The following is a 23,091-nucleotide window of genomic DNA, read 5'->3' as shown; positions in this document are numbered from 1 at the left end:
TCTACCTGTTCTGTGAAGGCAACTTCAGCCAAGGAGGGAGAAGATGCAGGCACGGTGCGGGACGCACAGGGGGCGCTGGACGTGCGGGAGCTTCTGGGGTCACCGCAGCCCACAATCACAGTAACGACCCCCAGAATAAGTAGCCATCGAACGCCCGCCTGCCGCCCACCCTCCGGGCCTACATTGCCCCCTCTGGGTGGAGGGGAGGGCCGGCCTTCCCCCACTCCCAGCGCTTGGCGCAGCCCTGGCGACCGGGCAGTCAACAGTCCCCGAGGGTCCCCGCCTCTACAACGCCGGGAAGGGGTCAGACATCACACCAACAAATCATTCACCAAGGGCGTCAGGACCTTTCCGGGGCCCTGTCCGAGGCGGGGAGGGCGGCGTGTCCCCCGGCCTCCGCAGCGGCCGGCAGGTGGGCGCGCGCTCGCCGGGCGGGGGTCCGGCCGGGCCGCGCGCCTCCCCCGGAACTCGGCCGTGCCATTCCCATGATGCCCAGCCACCGGGCACGGCTTCCGGAGGGCGGCCGCAGCTCCCGCCGCTGCCGGTAGGTCCGGGGAGGGGGCGCCCGGGATCGCCCCGCCCCGCCCGCGCGCCCCGCCCTCCGCCCGTCCCTCCGCGCCGGGCGGGGGTGGGAAGCGGCGGCGGGGAGACGGCGGCCCCAGCCCCCTCCGCGCGGCCCGAGGGGCGGGTCGGCGGGACCCCGCCGCCCCCGCGCGCCCCCCGCGCGCCGCTCCTCCCCTGGGACGCGGGGAGGGCGGGCGCCGGGTGAGGGGCCGGGCGGCCGGGCGGAGGTGAGCGCCGGGTCCGGGGCCGGAGCCGAAGGGCGGAGAGGCAGGCCGCGCACGGCGGCTCCGGGCCCCCGGGGAGGGTGGGCGAGGCGGGGGCGCGCTCGGCCGGTGTTGGGGACTGGTACTGCCCCGGGCGGGGGTCGCGGCCTGGGAGGCAGCCCTGGGCCCCGCCTATGCGCCGCCGGGCCCGCCGCGCGCCCAGCGTTCCTGGAAGCCGGCGGGGCGCGGGAAGAAGGGCGCACCCAGGTGAAGCGCAGGTGAGAGCTACCGGGGCAGTTTCCGGCCGGCCCTGCGCTCCCGCCGTGGGAGCTCGGCCGAGGGCCCGGTCTCCCCTCCCCCCGCGGAGGAGCCGTCCCGCCCGGTGCAGCTTCCGGGAGGGTCACGGGGGGCCCTGCCGGCCCCTGGCCCCCGCACCCCGGACCCCAGAAGCAACCCCGGGGGTGCAGGCTGCGCAGAGGCCTGCCCCCTTCCCTGCGGGAGATGCTCGCACTTACGCGGCTGACGACCGGCCGAGTGCAGGGATGAGCGCCTGGAGGCGGGGAGCCCGGGTATGCGGGGTGAAAGGGCAGGGCGGGGTCAGCTGCGAAGGCCTAGCTGGCCTCGGTCTCCGTGCGGCCTGTTTTGAGGTCTGACCTTCTGGCCAGCTGGTGGGAATTCTGGCCCACGCCCACTTCAGGTTGGCCTACTGGGCCCTCCCTGACGGGGTTGGTGGGTTCCCGGAACCCAGCCTCACGGGGGAGGTGACCACCCCAGGGCTGGACCGCTTTTGCTGATATATTTGAGGCATGACGTTTAGGGAGCCATACTGTTCAGAATGAGCTGCGCTGGGTTAGGCCTCCCCGGAGGCACGGGTCTGCACTGGGAAGATGTCCGGGAGCCTCCACCACTTCAGCCTGGCACCACGTGGCTTTGGGGTGCAGGGCTGGGCGGCCTCACAGCCACCCTCTGACCCTGCTCAGGTGCAGGGGGGCAGATTGACAGCCAAGCCGGCCTCAGCCCCCACTCTCCCCAAGTACAGTCCAGAGTTTGCCGGTGTGATTCATCGGTGCAGTGGGTGCTTCAGAGCCGCTGGCTGCTGCTGGCGACTTCCTCTGCATTTTTCACCTCATTCCTGCGCCCAGTGGTTTGGCACTTCAGGACACTGTCTCCTGGGACGCCGGGCTCCGTCCACAGAGCCATGGCCCCTGGGGCACAGGCCGCCGCGCTTCTCCCTGAGCTTCATTCCACGGTGCAGCCTGGCGCGTCGGGGTCACTCCTGGGCCCACTTCCAAGACGGTGTTTCTGTTGAACCCGTGAGTGGCCTGGATTCAGACCCTTCTTGCCCAGGCCTGTGCAGGCATCCTGCAGTCTCTGGTTAACGACCACAGGGGGGTGGGCACAGGTCCCCAGGCAGTGCAACCCCCCCATTGTTGGTCCCCCCCGGTCTGTGGCGGTGACATCGTGGGAGAGTTCGTGGGCTGTCGTGGGCCTGGGCACTGGGGACCAGCTGCATGCACTCCCCCGCCACCCGCTACCTCCAGCCCTACGGATGGCCAGTTAGTTGTAAACTGGTGCTTAGCTCTCGTTGGTCTCGGGGCGAATTCTTCTAGAATTTCATTTTGAGCCTGTAAGTTGATGCTGTTTCTTTTACAAAGTTGAAACAATGCTCGCTGTCACTTGGGCCTCTGAACGGGTGTCTCTGCTTCCCGCCCCCCTGGCAGTCTGAAAGGGGGCCGAGGACGCCACGGCGTGCCTGCCGGGCAACGCAGACCTCACACCCTCGATGTGCCGGCGTCGGCCGCCCCATTGCCACCCTGAACCGGGACTCAGGAGAGTTTCAGGTAAGTGCGAGAAGTTCTCCGACGCTGTGCTTCCGCTCATTGAGCACAGGTCGGCAGTAGCAAGCGGCCCTCTGGTTAACCTGCCTGGGCACGTCCATGCCCCGGTGGCTAGGCCACGCTTCCCTGGGGAGGCTGTGCCCTGCAGACGAGATTACGTGCCGTCAGCAAGGGAGCTCTTGACAGAGAAGGGCCAGTATCAGCAGCAAAGTGGGTCCCCAGGCCCGTCCTAGCCCACCCTTCAGGTACCCTGGGTGGGACAGCCCTGCCTGGCTCCCTTGGGGAGCGGAACTCAATTGCTGTTTCCATAAAGGCTGCCAGGCCGAGCACCCTTCATCCAGTGGCCTTGTGTTCCAGCTTCGGGGGCGGGAGGGGCCAGATACAGGTGTCAGGAGCTCACACTCGCCTGGTGTGTCTTGTGTTTTCCTAAATGACCAGCTGCAGTCCCCGTCACCGCCCTCGGTGAGCCGCAGCCCCAACCTTTGGGGTGCACGCTGTTTGCTGGCTGTCGTCCGTGGTCCCTGGACCAGACCGGCGGTCCTGCCGACAGAGCCACACGGGGTCTGAGACACGGAGACCGGGGTCACCACACGGGAGGGAAAGGGCATGCAGGCAGTGTCTGGGGGACATCTCTGCTCGTTAGCCAAAAATAACTACATGACGCTGTGAGGACATCTCGCTAACAGGCATCTGACTCTTTCCAGTAACAAGCAATGTGGTGAAGACATTCAGGGAGGCGAGTGCGAAGTCGCTCACGTCACGTAACATTTTCCCACAGGGGTCGCCGCCGCCGCCCAGAATGAGCCGCCCCGCACGGTCCCTCTCGGTGCCCGGGGGCCCGAACCCCCTGGTCTTTAACCTGCAGAGAAGCAGGTGTGGCCTTCGCCTTGCTGGCACCTGGGCAGCTTTTTGAGGTAAATAAAGCCTGTTCTCTTGCGGAGAAGGTGGGGACCCACAGCCAGAGCGGGACGGAAACCGCAGGGGTGGGCTCCCGAGAGCACTGGCAGGCGGGCCGACCGAGGTGTGTTCCCTCGGCGTCCTCACCGCAGGCGTGGCATGGCGCAGGACAGGAGGCCACGCAGCCCGAGTCCCGTGGCCCCCCGGCCGGGGGCCGCGGGCTCCGTCCCCTCGCGCCACGGTGCCTCACCGCTGTGCTTTCCCCCCAGCAGGATGTGAAGCCAGCGGGCAGACGGAGCCCGGCCTCGGCGTGCCTGCCCGTCGCTAGAATGTTCCTCATGAACGCCCCTCCTGTGCTCGCTCTGCAGTCCGCATGGGAAGCCTTTGGGCGGCCAGGGGGCTGTAGGTTTCCTGGGCGCTTCTCGGAGCCGGAAAGCGCGGGGCGCGCGGCCGTGAGCGCCAGGGTGCAGATGGTCATCAGCACACTCCAGGGCGACCGGGCCGCGCGGGGCAGGAGCCAGGAGCGCGCCCTGCACAGAGGCCCACGGGGCCGCGAGGCCCAGCCGGCCACCAGCCTCACCTCGGCCGCCTGTGGTCATGCTGCCGATTCTGGCCCCAGGCGAGAGGAAGACAGTGCCGATGTGGGGCCCCCGGTGCTGGATTCGGACAGCGACGACTCGGTGGACCGCGACATTGAGGAAGCCATCCAGGAGTACCTGAAGGCCAGGAGCGGGGCCACCCAGCCCACAGCTGCCAGCGGGGACAGTCCACCCAAGCCAGAGCCGCCTCAGAGCAGTGCCCCACCTGCCTGGTGTCCCCCCAGACTCACACCTGGTTCAGGAGGTGCCCCTGGCAGCCGCGTGGGAGCTAGTGAGGCCCCAGGCTCCGCCTCCCCACTCAGCGTCAGTAGCGAGGACTCCTTCGAGCAGAGCATCCGGGCAGAGATAGAGCAGTTTCTGAGCGAGAAAAGACAGCACGAGCCCCCCAAACAGGACGCTCCTGCGGACAAAAAAACAGACCCCGGCGACACCTCGTCCAAACCCGCACTCAGATCCTGCAAAGAGCCGGGCGTCAAGGCGCCGCGGCAGGAGTTGGCGGGCGCCTGCAGGGAGTTTGTCTTCCGGAAGCCTCCCAGGTTGGCAAAGGCGCCCGCGCAGCCCAGAAGTCTCAGGTCCAGAGCCACCACCGAGCCGGAGAGCTTGGGCAGCCCAAAGCCAGCAGCACCCAGGCCTCCGGCCGCCTGCCGCACTGTAGAGGCCCAGAGTAAGGGTGGGGCCAAGAGGAGCCCTGGCCCCGGGCGGCGGGGACAGGGAGCCAGGAGCTCGGCCCTGGTGCGCGAGGCCTCCGACTCCAGCAGCGACGACGGCATCGAGGAGGCGATCCAGCTGTACCAGCTGGAGAAAAGGAAGGAGGCGAGTGGGGACCCACCGGGGGAGGGGCCGCCCGAGCCCCCTGCCCGCAGCACGAGCCACGCCACGAAAAGTGCCTTGCCCGAAACCCACAGGAAAACACTAGGCAAGAAGAAGCCAGTGGCCTCGAAGGCCGTGGATCTCGGCCCCGGTGGCCCTGACCGTCCCTCCAAGCCACCAAAGGAAACCAAAGTCCCTGCAGCCCCAGGACACGCAGCGGCCAAGAGCGAGTTGGCGGACGGGCCCTCGTGCCGGGCAGACACGTCCACCGAGCTGATGTGTGCCGAGGCCATCCTGGACATTTCCAAAACCATCTTGCCAGCCCCTGGGGAGGGCGGCGACAGACCCCTGTCCACCAGCCCGCTCCCTCGTCCCCCGAGCGTGCCTTCCCACTCTGACGGGGACAGCAGCTCCGTGGACAGTGACGACAGCATCGAGCGGGAGATCCGGACGTTTTTGGCACTGAAGGCCCAGTCAGGGACTTTGCTGGCCAGGACGGACCCCTGCCCGCACACTGTGCAGAGCCCACTGCCTCCGCCTGGCCCCCACGGACAGGCCGGTGGCCCCAAGGCCCCGGCCTCTAGAACGCTGGAGGTGTCACCGAGCCGCAAAAGGAAACGCCGGGGAGGCAGCACCACCATGTGGTCACCCACACCCAGGAAAGCGAGTGAGGTGGCGAAGGAGGGTGCCCCGGACAGTGACCCCGGCCCGGCAAGAGCCAGCGAGGCCCCTGGCAGGGAGGGTGAGGCCCAGCTGCCACCCTGCAGGACAGTTGGGTTGGGAGGTGAGCACGTGGCCCTGGACATGCGGGGCGGCATGTCACCCAGCCCCGGGAAGGCAGTCGAGTCGAGGAGTCCAGACGAGAAGGGGAGCTCTGAGGACAAGAGCAGCTCGCTGGACAGCGACGAAGACCTGGACACCGCCATTAAGGACTTGCTTCGATCCAAACGGAGGCTCAAGAAGCGGTGCAGGGACCCCAGAGCCGCGTGCAGGAAGAAAGTCAGGTTCAGCACCACAGAGGCACGGGCTGCCGGCCAGCAGGGCGGCCTCCAGCAAGGCTGGAGGGAGAGAGGCCCACACCCGCTGAAAAGCTGTCTCTCCAAGGCCAGACAGGACGGCAAGGAGGACCCTCGGAGGAAGCCTTCTGGCGTCTCCTGCTGCGGGACAGAGAGAACGGAGCCCGGGGGCAGCACTGGGCCTGCAGACACGCCCCTGGCCCTCGCACCGGGGCGGAGAGCCCGCCGAGGGCGCGGGTGCTCCGGCGAGGCTGAGGCCGGCCCCCTTCACGGCTCGGCTGCCGGCCCCGGCCCGCAGTCAGAGGACAGCAGTTCCGTGGACAGTGATGACAGCATCGAACTGGAGATCAGGAGGTTTTTGGCAGAAAAGGCCAAGGAGTCTGTGAGCGGTTTAGAGGTTCAAGGAGGAAGTCCCACCACACTCGGGCCAGCGAGCGTGGCCAGGCCAGAGCCACCAGGCCGAAAGGCAGCCGTCCCGGCCCTGGCCCTTCAGCCTGGTGTGTGCACGCGGAGCCAGAGAGGCAGGGGGACCCCTCAGCCAGCTGCGGGACCGAGGGGCGGCCCCCACGCAGAGCAGGCCTGCCTCCCCGCTGCCCTGTCCCGAGGCCAGCAGGCACCCCCCAGGAGCACCAGTGAGACTGTGCCTGCCAGAGGGCCCCCTGCTGGCAGGAGAAGCCTTTACCCTCACAGGGACCGGAGCGCACGAGGCGCTGGGCCTACCGCTGGGGACAGCGCTGTCGGTCAGCCGTCCAGTTGTGCAGAAGCAGGCGCTGGGGCAGGAAGCCTCAGTGGCACCCTGCTCGTGACCTCTCGGAGCCGGAGCGCCCTGACTCGGAGCCTGGGAGCGGACAGGGAGGGAGGGCCCCAGGCCAGCCCTGCTCTCCCGTGGGGCGACTTCACCCACCAGAGTCGGCTGCAGAGCACGTGGGCGCTGAGCTCGGAAGGCAGGGATGCAGCATGGAGAGGAGGCCTGGGGAGCGAGAAGGAGAAGGTGGTAGAGGGCCAGGCCCGGGGCTCGCCCAGCCTCACCACGGACCCGAAGAGGGGACTGCCTTTCACAGGCTTCTCGCCGCTGCGCTCCACACAGTTATTCCATTTTGGGAACAGTGTGGCCTGGGGGGGCAAGCCGACCAGCCTCTTCAGCCCTGGCCTGGGCCTGCCTCTGCAGGGCCCGTCCTTCTCAGCCTTCAGGGAGGCCCCGGCCGGCCCCAGCCCCGTGTTCGGGAGTTCACACCTGCTCGGGAGGAAGGAGGGCGGGCACTGGCCCAGGAGGAAGGCTCCGGCCACACTCGGCTTCCGCGACAGCAGGAACCTGGGTTTGGACGAGGACGTTCTGGACCTGAGGTACGGACAGGGGCCAGGCAGAGATCTTGCCAAGGACCAGGAGGCCTGGGGCAGCGATGCCAGCGAGCTGAGTGACACCTCCGTGGAGGATGGTGGCCCCGTGGCCCCAGGCAAAGCCCTGAAGCTGTGAGCACGAGTGTCCGGTGGCACCGTGGGCAGAGGGGGATGGGAGCCACCGCAACCGTCCTGTATATGTGTACAGTAACGGGATCAATGCCCTATTTAACACATGTCCTGGTAAATAGGAGTTTTGTAGCTTTTTTGTAAATTATTTAAAGTGCTGTAAAAACTATTTTTGGAGAATAGAGCTGTTTGATTTGGTAGGGCATCTCTGACGGCAGTTCCGTGGGCTCCATAGACCACCCGGGTCTTGCTTTGCACGGCCAGGCTTGGGGGACTCAGAGACTGGCACTCCGGGGTGCCCGCGGTGGACATCCGGCTGTGCTGAGCGGGTGACAGTGACGCCCCCGAGGTCTCCGTCTGGAGGCTCCTGGACATCACTTGCTATAAGGGACCTTGGGCCAAGAGGCCAGGGCACACCTGCTGAACATGGCGGCCGGGCCCTCGGCCAGAGAAACGTCAAAGCACAAACGCCAGTGAGCACACGGGCTGCGCCCATTGCGCACAGAGCCCACGAGAGCGCGCGCACGCGCGCACGGGCCGCTTCATTCCTCAGGGGGGCACCCACATTGTTTTCCATCCAGTCCTGTTCGATGACCAATGGTTCTCATAGTTCAATAAACCTCTTTGTCTACGGGAGCCCTGGGGTCCTCATGTTTAGCCACCACCCTCCAAGGCAACAGAAAGCCCGTGCATCCTGTGTCCAGCCCCCGTGAGCACCGTGGATGGACCCCGGTGCCCTCACCTCCCGTGGCAGGCGAAGAGGGCCATGGATGGGGGCCCGCCCCGCTCCACTTTGCAAGGGGCCCCGTGACCACTGTGGACACGGGAGGAACAGCTGTGTCCCAGGGCTGGGCCCTGACGGGTCGCCACGTGTGCACGCAGGTGTCCGGCAGGCCGTCGTCGGGCGCCCCGAAATGCAGCCCGACTGCCACGGCCCAGGCACAAGGCACACTCTGCCACCCGAGGTAGTGGGGTGCTGACGTGCAAGTGGGCTTTCTACAGGTCCCGCATCCCCAGATCCTGGCAGTGATCCCATCCTGTGCCTGAACGCAGCCCTGCACCAGCACCACGGTCAGCGTCTGCCTGGTTACCTGCTCTCCACTGACAGTAGGGCAGCCCGGAAGCCAAGCTGTGGGTGCCTGTGAGGGGCACCCTGAGATCGGCGTCGTCAGAGACCCACTGCAGGAGAAGCAGTTCACGTAACCCGGGCTTTAAATTGTCCTTGATTTTTTTAGAAATATTTTATTTATTTATTTTTAGAGAGGGGAAAGGAAGGAGAAAGAGTGGGAGAGAAACATCAATGTGTGGTTGCCTCCCCCACACCCCCTAGGGAACTGGCCGGCAACCCAGGCATGTGCCCTGACTGGGAATCCAACCAGCGACCCTTTGGTCCACAGGCCCACGCTCAATCCACTGAACTACACCAGCCAAGGCTGCCCTTGATTTTAAGGAGTGCAATGAACACTCAAAAACAAGAATCGCTTGTTTTGTATACAAGGACTGGTTTTTTAGCTCCCATAAATCAAGCGCTGCTGGAGAATCGGTTTACTAGTTTGATCTCCCCGGGGCGGCCCAGTGTCGGGGGCCCGGGTCCGGCCTGAGCCACAGATGCCTTCTGCACTGAGCACCCTGCTCCCTGTGCCCAGACCCGCCTCCCAGCTCCCATCACCTCTGCAACCCAGAGCCCCATCTGGTGTGCCAGCCACCACGCACACGTGTCTTCACAAACCAGACACCAGCCGAGGCCAGAGGCTCGGCTGCGCCTGTCTGGGAAGGGGGCTGCACCGGGGTGACCGCTGACGTCTGGCCCCCACCATGACTGTGCAGCCCGCAGGGCAGCATCGCAGGAGCTGCTGCCTGAGACGCTAAATGCACACCCATTGGTGAAAGAGGGCCCCAGTGGACAATGCATTCGGTCCAGCTGTGACTGTGGAGACGCAGGGACGAGTCACACCCACAGAGCCAGGGAGCAGGCTGGCAGGTCTGCGAGTCTGGGCCTAGCTGAGCTTCATTCAGTGCGAGGCCGCGGGCAGAGGTGACAGCGCCCTGGGCTGGGCCGTGGGGTCACACACGGTGTCCTCCGAACTGCCCCTGTGCTGGTCAGGGGTCCGCGGAGCAGAAATGGGGCTGGGAGGAGGGAAAGGCCCTGGCACTCCGTGTCGGGGCTCACCCCCCACCGCAACTGCGTGGGGGGTGTGCTGTAGGGGGGGCTGCCCACTGCCCAGCATTGGAAGGGGCTAGTGGCCGCTTTGCTGCCTGAGACGCACTCGCATCGGGAAGTGGGGCGCCTTGCCTGCGTGTATGGAAATGCAGCAGGTGTTGTCACCTTGGTGTCCCTTCCTCGAAGTTACCTGAGGGTCAGTTTAGAGGCTGAAGCAGGACTGACCCCCCCTTCCCCACAACCCGCAAACCACAGCTGCTCACTCGAGGCCAGACTGCTGGGGCCGATGTTTGGGGCCTGGGGGCGGGGCGGTGCAGGACATTCTTTGCAGAACCTTCGAGGCTTCCAGAGTCTTGTGGGCTGGACAGGGTTTTTTTCAGTGTGGATCTATTTTACTATATATTTGAAATCTCTTACTGTGATTGACTATAATTAAAACGTAAAAGGTCACTGAAGAAAAAGGCACATAGGCAGGTGAGAATAGGCTGTCAGACGAAGGCGTCACTGGGTTTAAGCCAACCCAGCCGCCAAGTTAAGGGATTAGTGACGTGTTACGAAACTTCATTTTCAGTGTTTCCTTTCAGAGTAGAATGAAAGGCCAGATGAAGAAACACCTACTCGTGGCTGGAGAGAGGTTTCCAGGAATAGCCGTGAAGCTGAACGTTCCGGGGAAATGGGTTTGTGCCACCCTGACTGTTTCCGTGGCCTTTCCTGCAACTGTTCCCATCTGATCTGAGGTCCTGGAAGCACTTAGTACACAGGGATTCCGGTTTGAAACACGCTAGAAAGGTTCAAAGTTCACAGCATCTGTGACTTCGGGGCCTGCATCTGACCCTTGCCAGTGTGTCGTAGGAAGTCGGGGCCCAGAACTGAGGTCACTGGTGACCTTGCCCCCCCCCCCAGGACATCCCCAAAGCCGGTTCAGGCCCAGGGCCACCCTCCTTCAGAGCCTAATTTTCCCACCCAAAAAAGGAGGTGTAGGAGTAAGACCTGCCCCGGGTGGGCGTATCCAAGGAGGGGACAGCGACAAAGCCCCTTGAAAACCTGAGCCTGCGGCTCCCTGGCCCAGGCTCCAGAACTCAGATACTGGGAGCCAGAGCCGGAGATGGTGACAAGGTCTGGGAAGATGGACACGTATGCCAGAGACATTTCTGTTTCCATCTTTCCAGGCCTTCACTGCTCAGGATAAATGTCCCGAGTCTGACCTCCCCTTAACACATTAGCAACTGTTGCAGAAACGTTATCAGATATGACCAATTAACTAAAGCATTTCAGTGCCCAATTCCAATGCCCCCATTCACTTTGTGACGCCTGCCGGTGGGCTGGGCATCCTTTTCTTGGAAAACAGCTACATCCCCATTTTAACAAAGTCTAACGCATCAGCCTTTTCCTCTAAGAAGGCTTTGCCCACCCAAGGCCAGAAAGACACTTCCTAGGCCTCCTTCTAGAAGCTCTGGTTTTCACTTCCCCACCTGGGGATGCATCACCAGCCGGGCGCCAGGAAGGCCCCAGCGGGAGCCCTGAGCCGACACAGCACCAGTCCGGGTTCAGTGCCCTCTCCTCTGCACTCGGCTTGGGGGAAGCGGCCTGCGCTCACCGCGTCTCAGGCAGGAGAGCAAGCCACTTGCTGGGGGCTTTACCAACCCCTCGCCCTCAGTGCTGCTAACGCGCCCTCCAGCTGTGGTCAAGGCAGAACCCGTTCTTCCTGGTGAGTTTACGAACTAGGTTGGTAGGCATTGTTTTTTGGTTTTTGTTTTTTTTCTGCAGAGGCTAAACACAGAAGAGTTCTTAGTATTTTGGTGGTGGGTTTTTTTTTTTGATTTGAAAGAGGGAAGGAGAAAGGGAGAGAGGGAGTGAAACATCCATGTGAGAGAGAAACATCGATTGGTTGCCTCTCGTACACGCCCCCAACCTGGGACCAAATCTGAAACCCGGGCCTGTGCCCTGACCAGGAATTGAACCGATGACCTTTCGCTTTACAGGATGACACCGACCCCCTGAGCCACACCACCTGAAGCGTATCGCGACGTTTGTAATGGGAGTTGTGAATACTTTCGGTGTGACGCCTGGCGTCTCCTTTGGCTTCCGGGCTGAGGGGACACACAGACCCCGGGTCAAACCCCACTCTGTGTCTTTTTATCGAAACTGTCGATTTTCTCGGGAAACCATTTTCACTCCAAAATGGACACGAAGAAGGTTGCCTAAGTGTTTACTTGGTGTATTAATAACAAAAGGGGTTTTTGTTGCTTTAAGTTTTTTACATGATTTTCGAGGGAGACATCAGTTCGTTGTTCCACTTACTGATGCATTCATTGGTTGATGCTCGTATGTGCCCTGAGCAGGGATCAAACCCACAACCTTGGCGAACTGGGATGATGCTCCAACTGAGCTACCAGGCCAGAACAACAGAAAGTTTTATGAAGAAATAACCAGTTGGGGGTGAATTTCTCCCCAAATTCATACATGAGTAAAATCTCCTGGGGCTGGGGGAGAGAGCACCTGTAGAGGAGATGTCGGGGGTATGAGCAACGGTGTCTCACGTCTCGTTCCCAGTGTGCAGCGTGTCGACCGAGGGAAGGGGACCCGCGTCTGAGAGGCACAGCGGCCGTCTCCTCACTGCGGCCATTCCCTCTGCACGCTTCTCTTTCCCTTCCTGTTGAAGACTTTAAATGAACACACAGGCAAGAACTACCCCGTGGGCACCGGCCCCTCCAACGGGAGCCACTGCTTCGTTGACTGGGCCTCCCGCCAGAGCCTCCTTTGGGGCTGGAGGACGTCCAGGGGCACCCGAGTCTGTCCTCGGTCCTGCCTGCTCCTGCCTGGCACCTTCCGGGTGGGCTCTGCAGTGCCGCTCCCGGAGCGGTCTGCCCTGGCAGGCCACTGTCCCCTCCCTCCGAAGGTGAGCAATCACCAGTGGAAATAAGACGCCCGAACAGAGACGCAGGTGGACAGCATTCGGGACGCCATGTGGGTCCTCAGCTGGCCGGGATCTGCTCCTTGATCACAGATGAGTCTGTGAGTCTGGACACGGCAGCCCTTTAATGCAAATTCAAGGCGTCAGCATCCTTCCATCTCAGATGTAAGACTTAAGACGTGAAAATAGGATGTCACAGCCCTGCTTGCACATTTTTCTAATCTAGAGAGAAAAAATACTTTGAGGGCAAGTGGTATGGTCAGTGTCTTCACCATCGGGCAAGTCTTCAGGGACCCAGCGATGGCGGCTCCCCAGGTGGCCCGCGCTGGGGGCGGAGAGCCCTGGTGGGGAGGGGGGCCGGCCGCTCAGTCACTGCAGATGGACGGCCTGCTGACGTTGTAGCTCGGGTGGAAGTTCAGCCGGTCGTAGGAAGTGATGCAGTTGTCAACGCCAGTCACGATGCTCTTCTCCAGGCAGACGTTGAAGGAATTGTTCTGGAACATTCCAGTGGCTGCTAGTTGTCTGGAAAATTTACTCGACTTTGCATAGAATACTTTCTGGCAATAAAAAGGGAACACAACGGTGTGTGGTGAGACCCTTAAGCAGTCAGTCCTCAGGTGTTTTGGGAAGAAAAATAAGAACTTATTGAGGAAATGTCTCTAATCCCTAGGACTCGGAGAGGCCAGGCTAGCAGGATGGCCTAGGGTGCCCCAGACCATCCCGCTCCGGCCTCAGGCCCAGGAAAGTATCAACAGTGCCTCCTTCCACAGGCACGAGGAGCCTTGGCTGGGGTCCTGCCCGAAGCCACTCCCATTTTCTCGCTCAGGAAGTCTGCTCTAGGCTAGTGACTGGGCCTCCATTTATCTGCCGCAGCACCACTGCCTGCCCTCGCGAGACTGGCTGTGTATCCACGTGACCTCACGAGCGGGTCTACAGGCACTTGTGTCCTCCCTGAAAACGTTTCATTGCAGGTCCGTTCACTTCTACCTGGCCCTGATCCAGGGGATCTGAGGCGCCCCTCCCACTCGGCCATTTTAGAGCATTGGGCCCCTCCCACCCCACCCCCAGGACGTGTTGCCCTTTGGAGAAATCCATGGTGTGGGGTGCTTCCAGAGACACTCCCCACCCCCGCCACCCCCCACCCCCCCACCCCCCTACGCCTTCACTCTAGCGGGCTTCCTGCTTACCGGCATCTCGTGCACGGTGGGAGCCCTGCCCCCGTAAGCTTGGTTACTGGTCCTATACACTGAGACGGGCACTTTGGTCCTGGCAAGTGAGAGAGGTTCTCTATGTTCCATCCATTTTGTCTAATTCTGCCCAAGCCACAGCCCTAAAGGGTTTGGTTGGTGGAGCCTTGTGGGAAATGCCCCAGGTTGGAGATGCAGCCGAGAACCAGGCTCGTGGGGAGCGTGGGCCCCCTGGTCCTCTCTGCTCACCTCCGTTCTTGCCCTTCGTAGGCAGCCCAAAGCCCTAGAGAATCTCAGAGAGACGCCACCCGACCTTCCACCCTCCCGGCAGTCTCTACTGGGGGATAACAGCCCCACCGCGCCGGGGTTGCAGAGGGCCTCCCTGGCACCCAGGCCCAGCCATGAAGGAGAGGGTAGTCTGCAGTTCGCTCGACAGCGCACCGAGTCTCGGACTCGAGGTCACAGGGCCTGAGGCGGGAGGTGGGACGCTCACCCCGAAGAGGTTCCTCTGAGCTGGGAGAGGAGTGGAGACTCGCCCCAGCTGGGAAGCGGGTGTGTGGCCTCTGCTGGCTGCCCCCCTGCACTGCTGGCCCACCGACGGGTGCTTCTGCAGCTCGCTGGGGGAAGAGCTGACTTGGGAGCCAGGGCAGGCTGGGGCCCTGGGGAGGCTTGCACCCAGGCCTATCTGAGCAGGCGTGGGAGCGGCTGAACCCCTGGCTGCCCGCTGAAAAAGGTGGCCTCTCTTCCCTCTGAGTTTGCCAGGTGGCCCCTCCCTGTGGTTCTCACCTGTAGCCCCGGAACCACGCCGGGTTATTGAACCTGACCGGCAGGTTCTCATCTACACGGTAGTGGTCGCTGGTTTTCGGCGGGAGGGCCTGGGACGCGGGCTCCGCGGGCTCCGCGGGCTCCTCGGTCTCCGCGGGCTCTTCGGACTCCGCGGGCTCCACAGGCTCCGCGCACTCTCGGGGGCTCTCCTCGGACATCCGCCGTCCACGGGCGCAGCACCGGGGAAAGAGGCAAGGGAAGCAGCAGCCTCTCCGCAGCCCGTGCCTCAAGGGTCGCGCGGCGTCCTGTTGCTAAGCGACGGCTTGGTCACCTGACTGGGCGGGTGGCGTAATTAAGGGACCTGTGGCTGCGGGGCCATGCCCCCCTGCTGGTCTGGAATGCGAGGTCTGGAATCTTCCGGGGCGAATACGAAAGGCCGGCTGGCCGGGATAACAAAGTATCGCTTCCTGGGGTTGCAGTAACGGGTACACGGGATGCCTGCGGGGCAGGCCGTCCTCGCTCGCAGGTCACGTCCTGACCTTGTCCCGAAGCGGTGCAAGGCGAGCGCCGGGGCTTCATCAACCACTTGCAGGACTTAAAGCGCCGCAGGGCCGACCGCGCGCAGGACTCCGCGCGCTGGGTTCCGACGCCCACGGTCCATGTCAGGGATGCTCCTTGACCCCACCACTTCGTACCCCCGTACCCAGAGAATGCATTTCGACTCCAGACTTGCCTAAGGTTATGGAAACCTTCTAAGCCAAGCATTGTTTAAAAATTAAAAACAATTTTGGAGTGCAAGAGGTTGGGTTAGACTGGCCGGAGGTGAGGAGGGTGCCCAGGCCCGGGGAGTTCCCACGGGGACGGCTCGTAGGGCAGTCGGCCGCGAGCATTGCAGGAAGTGGGCAAGCGAGAGGGCGAGGGGCGGTCCCCAACGCCGCTCCGGAGTGCTGTCGGGGTCTAGGGGAAAGGGGGCAGGACGAGGGGACGCACCCCCCGACCCCGCACTCTCCCGGACCCCGGTGCGGCCCTCCGGCCTACCACGTCTGCAGGCGGCGAGCTCGAGTCCGACTCAGCCCGTCGCGGCCGGCACTGCCCGCGAGGCCCCTGGCTAGCGGGGCGGCAGGGCGGCGCGGACCCCGCAGTGACACCTCCAGGCCTGCAGGGGGCGGTGCTGCGGCGGCGCGGGCCGCGGCGGAAGAAGAAGCCACTCTGGCACCGCGCCCGCCTCCCCCTCACCATGGCGCCCGCGCGCGCCCTACCCCGGCTGCTGAGCGCTGGTGAGAGCGCCCCTGGACCTCAGGGGCCTGTAGGGGCCTGTAGGGTCGTATCCCCAGGATCCCCGCCCCGGGCTTGCAGGGTCGCTTCACCGGGATCCTCATCCCGGGGCTGCAGGGTCGCGCCCCGGGGCTGCAACGTCACCACCGCACGGGACCCCAGAGGCGGGAGGGAAACCAGAGGACGCGCGCCGTGACTCCGCTGTCCGCTCTCTCCACAGGTGTCTGGCCCAGGTCGCTGCGTCTACGTGTCCTCAAGGCGGCGCCCCCCAGCGCTGCCCGACCGAGCAGCAGGACGCTGGGAAGCGCCGCGGCCCCCGCCCCGAGCGAGCCCGAGGGCAGCGGCGGTAAAGCAGGTCCCTGGGCAGAGGGGCGGGTGGGGAGCAGGGGGTAGCCGCCAGGCCTCACTGTTTCGGATTGAAGTGGTCTGTCGCCAGGAGTCCTGAGTGCCCCTTGGTTTAATTGTGAAACCCTGGAAGGGTCCGCGTCAAGTGGGGAGAAGGGGCGGCCTGTACCCCAGCAGCCCCACGGACTAGGTGCTGCGCACTGAAAACGGGCTTTAGAGTGACCCCCACCCACCCCTAAACGGGGCTAGGGGCCAGCGCCTCCCTCCCTGTGCATCTCTGGGGCTCAGACCCAGCCTCCTGTCCTGGCCAGATCTCCAGGTCAGGGTCCTCAGCGAGCCGCTCAAGCACTCCGACTTCTTCAACGTCAAGGAGCTGTTCTCCGTGAGGAGCCTCTTCGACGCCCGGGTGCACCTGGGACACAAAGCCGGCTGTCGGCACAGGCAGGTGTGGGGCCCTGGGGGGCGGGGCCCCTCTGTACTGGCACGGGTCGGTTTGTCGGAGCACAGCCCCCTTCTCCAGATAGACTCACAGCCCTTGGGGGACGGAAGGTCTGGGGAGGGTGGGAGGGGCAGGCCCCAAGGCCCTACAGAGGAGTGGTGACTGGCCGGTCCTCTCAGGTGGTCAGCATGCTGGCTGCTTGGAGAACGGACCAGACCAGGGCTGGAGGGGCAGGTAGGAGGCCAGGGAGGACAGTGGCCTGACCCTGGGGGCAGAAGAGCTGGAACAGCAGGTAGATGGGAGATGGTGGGGGGCAGAGCTGGGGTCTGGGGTTCGGGGTTGGAGGTGGAGGGTGGCAGGCAGGTGACAGGAATGAGGGGAGACCTGAGGGACATCAGGAGCTGGGGTCCTGTGAGGGGTGACACCTTGGCCACCCCAGCATGGTGTCACATGGGTGCTGAGAGGGAGCAGCTTGGGCCACATCAGTGAGGCATCTGGAGAGGAGGGGCTGTCCTGGCCGGAGCAGAGGCAGCAGGAGGCGGGGTTTCATTGTGGGGAGGGCAAGCTGGGGGCTGGGATGCTCCAGCATTTTGCTGGAGGAGGGGATGAGAGCTGGGTGGGAGTGCCCTGAAGGGGAGATGAGGGCAAGGGATGCTCCAGAGCAGACCTCTGTGTCCTCGGGGTTCCCCCTGGCCCCCGGGCCTGGCTGCCCCCTGACCTGACCTCTCACACTTGCAGTCTGGGGCTCCCCCTGCTCCACTGCTCCCTCAACCCAGCCCCCAGGTGGCCTCAATAAAGCCTCCAAAACGACAGTGTGACAAAAGAGGCCGTGATGTTATGTTGAAATACCCAGACACCCCTGTGAGGTGGACTGTGTTAGGGTCCCCGCATGACGAGACGCAGGTTCCGAGGCTGAGCCATATGTCTGAGACCTGGAGGCGGCCTGTAAGCCAGACCAGCCCCTCTCACTCCCTGCCACCCCCCAGCTGCCCCAGCCGTCACTCACAGGACAAGGTCCTCCCTCCTGTCATCCTGGGGAAGGGGTGCCCCCCACGGAGGACGAGGAGGGGCCCTGTTCACACTCCTGGGCGGGGTCTCGAGCAGGTTCATGGAGCCTTACATCTTTGGGTGCCGCCTGGACCAAGACATCATCGACCTGGAACAGACTGCTGCGCACTTGCAGCTGGCCTTGAACTTCACGGCCCACGTGGCCTATCGAAAGGGCATCATCTTGTTCGTGAGCCGCAATCGGCAGTTCTCGCACCTGATTGAGAACACGGCCCGGGACTGTGGCGAATACGCCCACACCCGCTACTTCAAGGGCGGCCTGCTGACCAACGCGCCGCTCCTGCTGGGCCACGGGGTGCGCCTGCCAGACCTCATCATCTTCCTGAACACACTCAACAACGTCTTCGAGCCCCACGTGGCCGTGAGGGACGCAGCCAAGATGAACATCCCCACGGTGGGCATCGTGGACACCAACTGCAACCCCTGCCTCATCACCTACCCTGTTCCTGGCAATGATGACTCGCCCCCGTCCATTCAGCTCTTCTGCCGGCTCTTCCGGACCACCATCACCCGGGCCAAGGCGAAGCGCCAGCAGGTCGAGGCCTTGTACCGGCTGCAGAGCCAGGGGGGCACTGAGGGCCGGGGCCCCGCAGACCCTTTGACCCCAGGGACGTAGGCCGTTCCCCTGACCTGTCTGCCCTCCCAAATAAAAGCAGCACCCAAGCCCGTCCCCGGCTGCGGCCTTTAGTGCATGTGGGTCTCCCTGGCCTCTCGTCCGCTGCTGGCCAATGTCCTGGGCAGCTGCCCGCAGAGCGCAAGCAGCCTGTCCAGGAAGGACCTGCTGGGAAACACACTTGTCCCCGAATCTCACAGCAGCGTCTGGGGCAGGGTGGACCTCGTGTGGCTGGACACGTGCCGGCCCGGGTCCTGCACACACATTGGGGGCGGGAAGACGGGTCCCAAGTGTCCCGTCAAACACCTGTTGGGTGTTGAGAGGGCAGCTCTGAAACGCTGAGGTGCCTTCATGGCAATGTGCAAACCTGTGAAAATGACAGTGTCCAGCAGGGGGCCCTCCCTGCTTCTGAGCTGAGTTGTGATGGAGGGAGCGCCAGAGGCCGTGGTGGGACCAGGACGCTGAGGCCAGATAAGACTCGCTGGACAGAGTCCTGGCCTCCGAGGCCTGAGGGTGGCAGAGGGCCCAGGCTGCCCTCAGGGGCTGGCCCTTAGGGAGGGCATCACAGGCGGGGCAGGCCGGGGAGTGACATGCAGAGGCCCAAAGGCCCTGGTGGTCTGCGGTTGGCCCTGACCTGTCATCCAGAGGCAGAGGACCCTGATACCCAGACCCTGCTCCTCAGGGACCACACACTGGCCTCCTGCCATCCTGTCCCTTGAAGACCAGCAGGGAGGGGCCCAGCAGTTTACTTCTCTGCTCCAGTGCCTGGGGTGCTGGGGACAGGTGGGCGGGCCCGCAAGGTGGGGGGCTGGGTGAGGGCAATAGGACCTGGAGGGGAGACTTGGAGTGGGCCTGGGCCTCTCAGAATGGGCCCAGTGATGAGAGGCCAGCTGGGGAGGCTTCCAGAGGGTCTCAGGTGAAGGGGGACCCTGACCCTGGAAAAAGGGGCCTTCGAGCTTGCCACCCTGGAGGTGAACCCCAGCAAATTCCCAAAAGAGTGAGCAGGCCCGGGAGGGGCTGGCCCCCAGAGTCCCCCCTTCTGTGACCAGCGTGTCTGACCCGCCCTGTTAGGCCTGGCCTCCTCTGAACCCTGACCCGTGGGCGTCCTGGCACGGAGGCACTGCGGTCGGTTGAGCCACCAGAGCGGAGGCCAGGGCCGGAGGGACCCACCCCATGAGGGCAAGGGAGCTGTCAGGGTGCAGCCGCCGGGGTCTCAGAACCAGTCCCAGAGACGGCCGTGGGGAGGTTTCTTGCCCAGCCAGCACCAGGGCCCGACCTGGGGCTTTGCCTCCTGAGTGGCCACAGCCCCAACCCATGGAGTTGGGTCCCCCTCCTCCCTTGCCACCAAGCCGCAGCTTCATCAGGTCCCAAGTTGATTATTTGTGAGGTTATCCAAATCCATTTCTTCTGTTGCCCTTCAGGCCCCGGGCGTAAGTGCTTTTGTCCCTCCTTCAAAAAGTAGTCCCAGTGTGAGCATGGGTTGGCCCTGATCCTGGCCGAGCCCCACAGCGTGGGCCCAGGGAGAAGCTGCCGAGGCCCTGGGGTCCGCCTGTGAGGGCAGCGGCCCTCTGACAACACCATCTCCCTGCGCACCTACTGGACCTTCGCCACCACCTAGCAGGTCCCGGACCTGCTGTTCAACCCCACCAGCTTGCTGTCCCTGTCCTCGAGCCTCTTGACACTTCCTGTCAACAGGGCCTTGCGGCAGGTGCCCCTGTGTCTGCTGCACGTGTGTGCTTCGTGTGTTCCTGTGACGTAGCACTTGTCATTTGAAAGGAAAACCCAAAGTGGCCTGATGATTCACCAGCCCTGCTAGTGAGCCTGTGCACAGCCGAGGGGTGGGGCGGCCGTGCCCCCTGCGACCCCAGAGCCAGGCCAGCCCCGGGGAAACCACTGGGGCTCACAGAGGGCTCACCGCAGTGGCAGAGCGCAGGATCGGCACGGGAGGGTCGACTGCGTGGCATTGTCCATCAGCACAGCTGTCGCAGGAAACGAGAGGAGCCTCAAAAAAATAAAAATGGAACCACGATGTGATCAAGCGACTCAGCTTCTGGGTGGTTATCTGAAGGAAACAGACGCTAACTCGGAGAGGTGTCTGCACCCCCACATTCCCTGCAGCTTTACTCGCAACGGCCAGGAAATGGGAACAACCCGAGTGTGACCAAGGCCATGGGTGCGCACCAGACCTGTGCTGGTCATTCGGCAAAACGCGCCCGTATGGAACCATTACGTTATTCACCAGAAACTCTCATGTGTTCATTTTTTAGAAATCAGTGGTGGCCCTGGCTGGTGCGGCTCAGTGGATTGGGCTCTAGCTTGTGAACCAAGAGGTCGCTGGTTCAATTCCCAGTCAGGGCACATGCCTGGGGTGCAGGCCAGGTTCCCAGGTGGGGTGCACGAGAGGCAACCGATTGATGTCTCTCCTGCACATCAATGTTTCTCTCCCTCCCTTCCTCTCTTTCTATAAATAAATAAATAAAATCTTTAAAAAAATAAAAAGTGAAAATCAGTGGTATTTCTGTAAACTAGCAATGAAAAATCTGACAGCGAGTCAACAGGTTAATTTACAACAGCATCCAAAACAAAAAAGTCCTTACAAACAAATTCAGCATCACAAGTACAATGAAGGCTACAAAACATTAATGAAAGCAATGAAGGAAAACCAAAATAGTTGAAAATAGCCCCACACTCATGGGTCATTAGGCTTTGTTCTGTGGAGCTGGTAATGCCCCGCAAAATGGAATTCCGCAGTCAGCTTGAATCCCAGCAAATTCCCAGCCGCCTTTCCTTTCTTTTCCTTTTCCACAACCACTGACCGCCGGCTGCTAAAACTCCCATGGAGAGGCAGGGGGCCCAAACTGAAGGGCAAGGATGGAGGAGTCGCACTCTCCGGTCTCAAAACAGACTAGGAGCCGCAGCGGCGAGGCGGGACCCTCAGAGCGACGGCCTGGCATGGCGAGTCCGAAACGAACCTCCAGGCCGGCCGTCGGACGGGCCGAGGGGCGGGGGGGCGGGGCGAGAGGAGCTTCTCGCCGCGGCTCCGCTGAGAAGGCTGGGCGTCTGCGCGGACAGAGAGCCGCCCACCCCTTCCTCCCCGCTCCCACGCCGGTGAGCGCGACCCAGACCCCTCGGCGCCGCGTAAGACACGCAGCTCTGAGCAGAACACGTAAGGGAGTAAGACTTTCTGACCTCGAGTTAGCCAGCGGTTTTTAATGGGACACCAAAACACGAATACAAACAGTAAATAAATTGGACTTCATGAAAATTTTTAAATGTGTATCAGAAGACAATGTCAAGGAAGTGAGAAGGCAGCCTACTGAATGGGACAAAATATCAGCTCATTGTGTGTGTAAGAAGAGACTTGGTGCCCCGGCTGCTGCGGCTCAGTGGACTGGGCACAGGCCTAGGAGCCGAAAGGTCGCCGGTTCAATTCCCAGTCAGGGCACAACACGCCGGCGTTGCAGGCCAGCCCCCAGTTGGGAGCACGCAAGAGGCAACCACACACTGATGTTTCTCTCCTCCTCCTCCTCCCTCCCTCCCGTCTATCTAAAAATAACTAAAATCTTTAAATAATAAATGAATATGGAGTTTCCGTGGGACTCAGCCATTCCACTCCCAGGCATGTTCCTCCCCCTCCCAGGCATGTTCCTGAGAGAAAGGACGGCAGGTGAGCCACTGGTGCAGGTTGTCCTCGGCGGCGTTCGTCCTAACAGCCGAAAGGGGGCGCGAACCCCACGCCCACCAACAGGATGGATGTTGGATAGACGAAACACGAGCGACCTGCTCTCGGTGAGACTCACACAGCATAATAAAACAGAGTGAATTGGGGGTATGGGCTATGAACACGGGGGGACCTCATGAGCACTGGGCTCATTAAGTCCACAAAGTCCACACGCTGTGTCATCCTGCGTGCCTATGACAGGCCCAAGGGGACCCGGAGAGGGATGAGAGGGCCACGGGATGTGGGACGGGGCCGCTCCGCAGTGCTGCACGGCCCCCCATGTGCCGTGCCCCGGGGCACCTTGCGTGCAGGGCAGGTGGGGGAGGGCAGCGTGCCACGCGGGGTGGAGCTCAATAAGCCTCTTTCGTTTATTTTTTACAGGTTTTATTTATTTATTTAGGGAGGGGAAGGGAGGGAGAAAGGGAGAGAAACATTGATGTATGAGAAATACATCCACCTGTCACCTCTCACACACCCCCAGCTGGGGACTCCACCTGCAGCCCAGGCCTGTGCTCTGACTGAGAATCGAACCAGCAGCCTTTCAGTTCGCAGGCCGGTGCTTGGTCCCCTGAGCCACAACACCCAGGGCTCCCCTCTGGCTCCTCCAGTCCCTGCATCACCTGTCACGGTGTGAAGGACGTTTGGTAACTGAAGGTCCTCCGCTGTCAGAGCCACAAGGACTTTCGGGAGTAAACCAGGTAATCCTGTCACCCTAGAGATGACAGGATCTCATCAGTTTCCTCACTTTACAGGTGAGGAAACTGAGGCCCAGGGGGGTGGGCCCAAGGGTGCACTGGGCGACAGTCAGACCCAGGGCCTTCTCCCAGGGAACAAAAGCTTCACGTCTCTCCTCAGGGGACGCTGGGCTTTAGCGACGTTTTCGAAGGAGGCTGCCTTTGGAACCATGAAGTGGTCCTCAGGCAAAATGTGAAGGATGAAACGACTTTTCTTATTGTTTCAAAGAAAAGCCAAGGCTTGGTGTTTTATTTTCACCAAAGGGGAAAATACAGGGTCATTTAGGACTTGCCTGACCCCAAAACCGGCTGCTGGAGGGAACTCTGGGCCCCCCCGCCACTTTCCCTCCACCCCCAAACCGGACCCTCCCGAACCGGCTGAGCGCTGCCGCTGCCACCCTCACAGCCACCCGGCAAAGGCGGCATCTCCTAGCCCCCAGGGCACAAGTGAGCCCAGCACGCGCAGCTCCCAGCC

The 23,091-nt window shown here is 62.6% G+C and overlaps 3 protein-coding genes across 13 annotated transcripts; 2 read left to right on the top strand and 1 right to left on the bottom strand.

Moving 5' to 3' along the window:
• Nucleotides 1–474: 474 nt before the first annotated feature.
• Nucleotides 475–8,092, top strand: PPP1R26 (protein phosphatase 1 regulatory subunit 26). 10 transcript variants are annotated; one of them, XM_037036545.1, is made up of 4 exons: nucleotides 475–544; nucleotides 2,423–2,608; nucleotides 3,384–3,519; nucleotides 3,775–8,092. In XM_037036545.1, exon 4 carries the CDS (start codon nucleotides 3,832–3,834, stop codon nucleotides 7,399–7,401), a length of 3,570 nt encoding a protein of 1,189 aa, XP_036892440.1. In that variant the 5' UTR covers nucleotides 475–544; nucleotides 2,423–2,608; nucleotides 3,384–3,519; nucleotides 3,775–3,831; the 3' UTR covers nucleotides 7,402–8,092. The 10 variants fall into 10 exon arrangements, with proteins under 10 accessions (XP_036892440.1, XP_036892444.1, XP_036892445.1 ...); XM_037036549.1 differs by having other exon boundaries at nucleotides 487–544; nucleotides 2,489–2,608; XM_037036550.1 differs by lacking the exon at nucleotides 475–544 and adding an exon at nucleotides 599–791 and having other exon boundaries at nucleotides 2,489–2,608.
• Nucleotides 8,093–11,684: 3,592 nt separating this feature from the next.
• On the bottom strand, nucleotides 11,685–15,259 carry PIERCE1 (piercer of microtubule wall 1). The gene is made up of 3 exons (XM_037036673.1): nucleotides 14,443–15,259; nucleotides 13,657–13,735; nucleotides 11,685–13,026 (listed from the first exon to the last, which is right to left on the bottom strand). Exons 1-3 carry the CDS (start codon nucleotides 14,637–14,639, stop codon nucleotides 12,835–12,837), a joined length of 468 nt encoding a protein of 155 aa, XP_036892568.1. The 5' UTR covers nucleotides 14,640–15,259; the 3' UTR covers nucleotides 11,685–12,834.
• Nucleotides 15,260–15,596: 337 nt separating this feature from the next.
• On the top strand, nucleotides 15,597–18,239 carry MRPS2 (mitochondrial ribosomal protein S2). Of its 2 annotated transcripts, none has more exons than XM_037036672.1 (4): nucleotides 15,597–15,698; nucleotides 15,917–16,042; nucleotides 16,353–16,482; nucleotides 17,585–18,239. In XM_037036672.1, exons 1-4 carry the CDS (start codon nucleotides 15,659–15,661, stop codon nucleotides 18,162–18,164), a joined length of 876 nt encoding a protein of 291 aa, XP_036892567.1. In that variant the 5' UTR covers nucleotides 15,597–15,658; the 3' UTR covers nucleotides 18,165–18,239. The 2 variants fall into 2 exon arrangements, with proteins under 2 accessions (XP_036892567.1, XP_036892566.1); XM_037036671.1 differs by having other exon boundaries at nucleotides 15,917–16,051.
• Nucleotides 18,240–23,091: the final 4,852 nt, after the last annotated feature.

Source organism: Sturnira hondurensis, unplaced genomic scaffold (genome assembly GCF_014824575.4).
Source record: "Sturnira hondurensis isolate 20B ecotype Veracruz unplaced genomic scaffold, ASM1482457v3 Scaffold0022908, whole genome shotgun sequence".
NCBI classification, from domain to species: domain Eukaryota; kingdom Metazoa; phylum Chordata; class Mammalia; order Chiroptera; family Phyllostomidae; genus Sturnira; species Sturnira hondurensis.
The sequence above is the reverse complement of the archived record's forward strand: the minus strand, read 5'-3'. Positions and strand labels throughout refer to the sequence as shown.